A 6,815-nucleotide genomic window follows, 5' to 3' on the forward strand; every position below is an offset into this window, starting at 1 on the left:
TAAACACATCCTTTTTATAATCCTTTTTTCTTTCCTAAGATGTGTTGCCTTGTGAATCGTGTTTTGATAGGCGTACCCCTTCGACTTTTTTAACACCACCATCAAACCAAACTTGAGCCTGCTGTTTGACTGGCAGTATGCTTGTGCACTGACTTTTTCCTCTCACATGCCCCCCTGACTGTGGCTGACCGTACCATTAGCCTCTCCTTTTTGCAACTTGTTGATTTTTTCCACAACGTGCTGCTCTGATTAATAACCGCAGTGGGAAAGTACAATGTGATGATATATTAGTCATTGTCACCCGAGCTGAGTCCGATCCTGATGCGATTCTTCCCGCGGTCAACACAGTTCCTCAATGGCACAAATGTTGTGTAGCGCCTTTGCTCTTTTTCTCGAGAGGTTCATGTAATCCAACCACCTCCACACTGCTGACGTTGCTCTATTTTTGCAGCTGACTCCTCCACAGCAGAGCCAGCAGCAGTTACATCCACTTTTAGCCGTGCATTACTGCTGTATACAACAATGGCATGAAGAATTGAATGTGTCACAATACCATAAATGAAGTGATATGATCATTTTTTATCACTTTCAGATTAATACCAGAATTAGCATAAATGATATAATAGGGAACACAGTTTCCGATACTCACTGCTTGCTGTCTGTTTTAGAAAAGGTGCCACATGCTACTGTCACTCAGCACAGTGAAGCTGAAGGGGCATCATGAAGCACCAGAGCCAACAGTTTCCCAGCTTGCTATTATAATATAATATAAAGTAACGTAGAGATTGTCAGGTGTTTCAGGTTTTAACCAGGGTCTGCCCCAGTGTCCTAACAGCTCCAGTCGATCAGAATCCTGGTTTTAACTCAGTCACATATACATCTTCAGACAGCCAAAGCTAAAAAGCCCTGAGGTCAAACGCATTAATGAGCCTGTTGGGAGAGCAGAGGGAATGTTGCACACTTTCTCCTTTTCAATCACTGCTCTCCCTCAGACAAGGTTGTTTCTATTCTCTCTCTTCCCTGACATCCCTTTTTTCCCTCCAGTCTTTTCTCCAACCAACAAGTCTATCAAACAGCCTCAGGACATTTACCATTAAAAAAGGACAATTAATACTCCAAAAGGAACAAACACAAGCACAAACAGAGATACTGTGTATTCTCAGCAGTTTCTCATTTACACAACAACCAAATGCAAGCTAATACAACTGGATTCAAAAACAGCAGGATGTCATTACTGTAATTATCTGTTCAACTTCTTTTACAATGTTCTATTCTTGTTTTCTTCTGTAATCTGTTTTAAATTATTCCTCCCATTCCCACTGAATAGGAATTTCTTGCTGAGACATAAAATAATTATTAAACATTATCATTCCTTTTTATTATTATTTTTACTGTGTGAATGCACACATATACTCAGAATTGAATAAACAAACACTTGCAAATATATGTGGATAAGCTGGAAATATATTACATAGTCCATATGACTGTCATATATGCATTGTTGGTTGGGACGATTTCCAGAATCTCGCCGTATCACGATAGAAATGTGGCTCGAGCCCTGCTTCCACATAACAGCCTGAGAGCTGAAGAAATAACACAATGCATCGTGAATATATAGCCAAATACTTTTTTTGCGATCAATAACGATGGAGTGCGGACGTTAGCATACAACACCACCAAGGCCACCCTTCAGTCGCACGGTGATAGCACAGATGGGTGGACTTCACCAGCTACAATACAGAGCTACATTACAGTCACAGCTCATGTTATGACCAGCGAAGAGGAAATAAAAGTTTTGTTTTTCTGGTGTCTTTTCCAATCACACACTGGACTCAACAAAGATGAGGTTTTGAAATCTGCTCGACATGAAGAACAACAACAATCATCACAGTATTGCTGTCTTTACAGACAATGCACGATATACAGACGTAGCTCTGAGAGAGGCCGACTGTCTCCACACATGAAGTGTTTTGCACACACTTTAAACTTCGCTGCACAAGCAGGTTTGATCGAAGGCTGCGCCAGCTGTTGGTCCAGGGAGGCGTGTGGCACCCTTTTTTCACCACAGTTTAACTACCGCAGCTGAGCACCAACCAAACAGAGACGGTTTAACTTGCCAGTACATAAACTGATCAGGGGTGTGGTGACCCGATGGAACAGCTCTTTAATTCTTTTATAAAAGGACTGCTGCTGTCTGCTGCTTTGTTTTTGATTTGAAATTGGTTTAACATGGTTTAATCATTCATTGCCACAGACAATTCATGCCAATTTTAGGTCACGGCTAGTTACTTTTATTTTATGACAGAAGGAAAGCAGAAGCACTTTAAGTTAAAAACTTAAAATTTTTATATGAATAAAAAAATGCTGTATACACTCATTTATTAATAAAGGGCATTCTCAAGTGATTTTCTTTTCTTTCTTTTTAAATACTGGAATAAATATTGCATTGCAGATTTTTTATCGAGGTATTATCATACCACAGGTTTTTGGTGTTGTTACAGCCCAATTGTTGGCAATGCATTATTGCCTCAAAAGCTGTGGCCTAACAGTGGCCTATCACTCCTTGACTACTACTACTAGGTATACCAGATGGTTTTATCTTGTCACAGTTAATAGGTACTGGCATATCTTGGCAAACAAAGCAACAAGTTAGTACAGAAAAAATACACCAAAAATATGTTTCCCTTAAAAGATCAATAAAGTACTCTCTCTCTTTATCTATCTATAGCTGTGTCTGTCTTTTTCTAATCCAAACTTTCAACAGATTTTTTATAAAAAAAAAAAACTTTTTGTAATTTAAATAAATAAACCAGCCATTTAAAAGTCCAGGGTGTCAGATTTAGGGGGATCTATTGGCAGAATATGGCAATGGAATATAATATTCATGGGTATCTTTTCATTAATCTATAATAAGAATTGTGGCATTTTCTTGACCTTAGCATGAGCTCATTATACTTTTAAGGAATAATGTTTAGAAAATACACATTAACTATCTGACATCGTTACTGTAACCTGCATAAGAAGGTGTGGGTCCTCTTCCATAAAGTCTGCCATGCTGCACTGCCATTTTTCTATCATAGCCCAGAGTGGACAAACCAATCACTGGCTCCAGAGAGGGACTTTCACTTTTTTGCATTTGAAGTGGCCACTGCAGGGGAGGGTGAGGCGAGGGGAGTTCAGTTAGTCCCAATCTGCAGCCTCACCGCTAGAGCCCACTAAATCCTTCACACTGGACCTTTAAATGTATTTGTGCCAGGAGAAAATACAATAAAAAAATTGACAAAACAGTGGCTGCAGGTATAACCATTAATTAATGATTTTCATTTCAGATTCATCTGTTGATTATTTCTCCAATTAATCAACTGATCGTTTAGTCAGTGAAAGAAAAAGTCAGAAAATATTCAAACTGCTCAATACAATTTCCCAGTACCCAGGAGACTTGACAAAATGTCTTGTTTTGTCCACCCAACAATCTAAAACTCAAGGATATTCAGTTTGCTGTGATGTAAAACAAACATAAGCAGGATTCAGAGAATGTTGGGAATTTTTGCTTAATAAATGATTAATCGATTATCAAAATAATTGTGGATTACTCTTGTACTGGACAAATCTGTACTTTCTGTACTTGAGTTTTCTATTCATACTGCAGTTTGATGTTTATATTGTATGGGCCTGAAATCACCTTTGTGCTCTCTAAACACGCAACCGTCATTAGATCATTTCACTTGTCATGTTCACATGCTCTTAAACCAATTGGATCTGGATGACGGCCAGCAGGAGATAATCCTGCAGTGACACAGCATTCCCGCATCCCCGGGTATCTGGTCTGAGGTCAACACACCTGACCATAATGCCACGACAGGGGAAACAGTAAGGCTGATCACAGATCAGCAGGCTAACTTTGTCCTCCTCTGACTACAGCAGCAACAGCAGCAGCATTAGGCATGACTTTATTCTAACTGGGTGTCATCACCGGATACGGGAGATGCACGTAGCTCTCACTGCACGCTTCCGCCAAACATTTGAGTGGGTCATTACAACAAGCATATGATGCAGGGGATCATAAAACAACAGGTTTGTCCCTGGCCTACAGGACTCAGTTCTACTTCCAATGACTGGCAGACTGCCTTTTCTTTAAACAAGAGGAGGGATTTTGTTTTGTCTTCTCACAGTGCTCTTATTTTATCTGTCAGGGTTATTTTTTCATCTGTTCATTGTTCATTCTAACAGCACCTCATCTCAGCACTCTGTATGCAGCCAAGGTGCTAATAACTACCCAATTCTTTATTTATATTCCCTTTTCATTTACATTGCCAATGAAGTGACACAGAGCGTGAGGTAGAGTACGGTTGACCTGTTTTCATATGGAGGTCTGAGAAGCTCTGAGACTCTATCCTATAGACAGGAATCATTACTTTGCCACACTTTTCTGATTTGGACGGATCATTTTGGTAATCTTTTACCCAAACACTTATTAAGTCCTATTTTGAGTGGAATTGTGTAATATTTTATACCAGGATTTTTCCAATTATGCTGAAAAATAATAACTGTAAGATATATTCACATGCAATGCTATAGAACACTGTGTACAATCACTTGATTCATCTGTAATTCATTTAATGCATTGCCAAGGCTGTTGACTCAGAGAATATAAAAATGATGAACTGCTTTCCTTGAATACTGAGTAATTATCAAATTCTATAGAAACAAAGTAATGACACCAAATTGGTTCCGTTATATTTGTTAAACTTAATTTACTGTGATTAACTTTATTGTCTAATCTGGAAGTAAGATAAACAAGATGCGACTTTAATACGGTACATGATTTGAAATTTAAGATTTAAGATTCATGTTGTTCGCCGTGCAAAACTAGTGAATTCACATGAGCAAAGTCGCCCTCAACAACATTGGGAAAACATTACGCCAGACCCCATTTAAACATTTAACAATTTCCAGTTCCTTTGTTTACCCGGTAACGTACATGGCACTTTGAGCTTCAGGTAAGACGTGTGACATATCAACATGGAATTGTAGTAAATCGGCTGACATGTGAAGCAGCAAAGACCAGGTATTTCAATGACATCCCCACACTTTAATTACGGATTCATTCAGCTGTCCACGGCAGAAAGGACTGAGTGAACACCAGAAGAACGGATTCTGAAAGTTTAGTTCTTATTGAAATACGCGTTACTTTGTGGCTGGATGCCAGACTGCAGAATGATGTTAATTGTGAAATGTTTGATCTCTGGTTTGTACCTCCAGACAATTTTTAAATTGGACATGAAATACGGTACTTGGCGCTGATCGTGAAAGCGGTACAGACCACGGCGAAAACACCTAAACCCTTTCTGTGACATTAGGAATCAACAGGCAAGAACAGAGGAATGGCGATATAGATCCAGGTGACGCTGTCAGCCGCTTCCCTTTGAGGACGACACATTTTAAAAAGCCTCTGATGTGAAGCAGAACAGATGAAGGGCAATGCTGCTACGCAGGGCAACGATATGCAAAATAACCTTTTGTACCACAGCGAGGAGAGCAACGGGTCGGCGAAATGAAGCCGTTAGCCTAGCTTTACCGAACAAACAGCAACATAAATACTGTACCACATGGCCAATAATGCATATAATTCAACAACAACCAAGTCGCTTTAACGTTCGGCCATAGAAATTGGCCGCAAAGCTGAAGAATAGCGGAGTTGTGGACGGCGGTTCAGTGGGGGAAGGGGGATGGATGCTGAGCCAGGCTTCGGCGGCCTGTCGGTGCTTCAGCCCTCTTCAGCAACAGTCTCAAACAAAACCAAGCTTATCGTTTCTATATTCTCCACAACACGGTTTAACACTCGGCTTCGTCTCCACCGACAGAGCGGTTGCTGACTTACCGGACGGGTTGACCGCGGCGGGAGTTGCCATGTTTCCTCAGCGGAGAAAAATAACAAAACGGCAGCGATGGAGATGACGCACAATACGGCTGGAGAGCCCCGTGAGAGACGGCGTAAACTCCGCGGGATTGGCACGCGAGGCTCGGTCCAACCGCCTCACATCCGCTAGCACGGAGGAAAACTAGTCTGGATCCAGACGACAAACAGAAGCCCGGTTCAGTGCGGAGTGTGTATGTGGTGTATGTTTAATGGAAATGTTCTCCAGGACTAGACTTAATAAAATGCAAGATGTCTGAGTGGTAGCACCGCGAGATTTTAGGGTCGCTTGAATAAATTAATGTTATCCACTGTGACTGGTGCAGTGATGGGTGTAATGTAAATATGTGAGGCGTTTTGAATGGAATGCTACACAGTGATTTTAGTTTCGTGGTCTTGTTTGTTTAGTTGTTTGCGTTCAGATGATTGAACTGTCTAACATGGGATGCAGTCCACTACTCTTCCTCCTGCCACTACGAGCTGCACAGCAGTGGACCTCAGTCTTCATCACCACCGGAGACCTGCTGGAGCAGTGTTGATTGGCTCCTCGGTCAGAGGAGCATCAGCAGCGAGCCTCTAGTAGTCAAACCATCTTACAAGAGCCTGTGTTCAAATAAGCCACAGCAGTCTGCAGGCTTTTATATAGCAAACATTTGTTCAGAACTTGTTCAAACTGTTCTGTTCCCTGTTCATGGAATAACTTTCAACACACACTACAGCTGAATAATTGTATCACCCTTCCACAGTTCATAGCTCTGACAAAAGCTGTCCGAAAATGGATTTTGTATGTGCTTCTGCTGTCCCCTGTCTGTTTTTGACATGCTCATTTTGTAACTGGATTTTTTTTCTAACTTTTAAAGGTGTGCTGTCTTGGCCAGGTCTCCCTTGAAAAAGAAAT

At 40.9% G+C, this 6,815-nt stretch overlaps 1 protein-coding gene across 2 annotated transcripts in view; it reads right to left on the bottom strand.

Annotated features, from left to right (window-relative positions):
• Positions 1 to 5,994, bottom strand: part of arnt2 (aryl-hydrocarbon receptor nuclear translocator 2) — a 65,275-nt gene extending 59,281 nt beyond the window's left edge. For both annotated transcript variants that reach the window (XM_041954951.1, XM_041954316.1), the window contains exon 1: positions 5,882 to 5,994. In XM_041954951.1, the coding sequence (XP_041810885.1) occupies positions 5,882 to 5,912 (31 nt within the window). In that variant the 5' untranslated portion in view covers positions 5,913 to 5,994. The remainder of the gene's footprint in view (positions 1 to 5,881) is intronic.
• Positions 5,995 to 6,815: the final 821 nt, after the last annotated feature.

This window comes from Chelmon rostratus, chromosome 1 (assembly GCF_017976325.1).
Source record: "Chelmon rostratus isolate fCheRos1 chromosome 1, fCheRos1.pri, whole genome shotgun sequence".
Taxonomy (NCBI): Eukaryota; Metazoa; Chordata; class Actinopteri; order Chaetodontiformes; family Chaetodontidae; genus Chelmon; species Chelmon rostratus.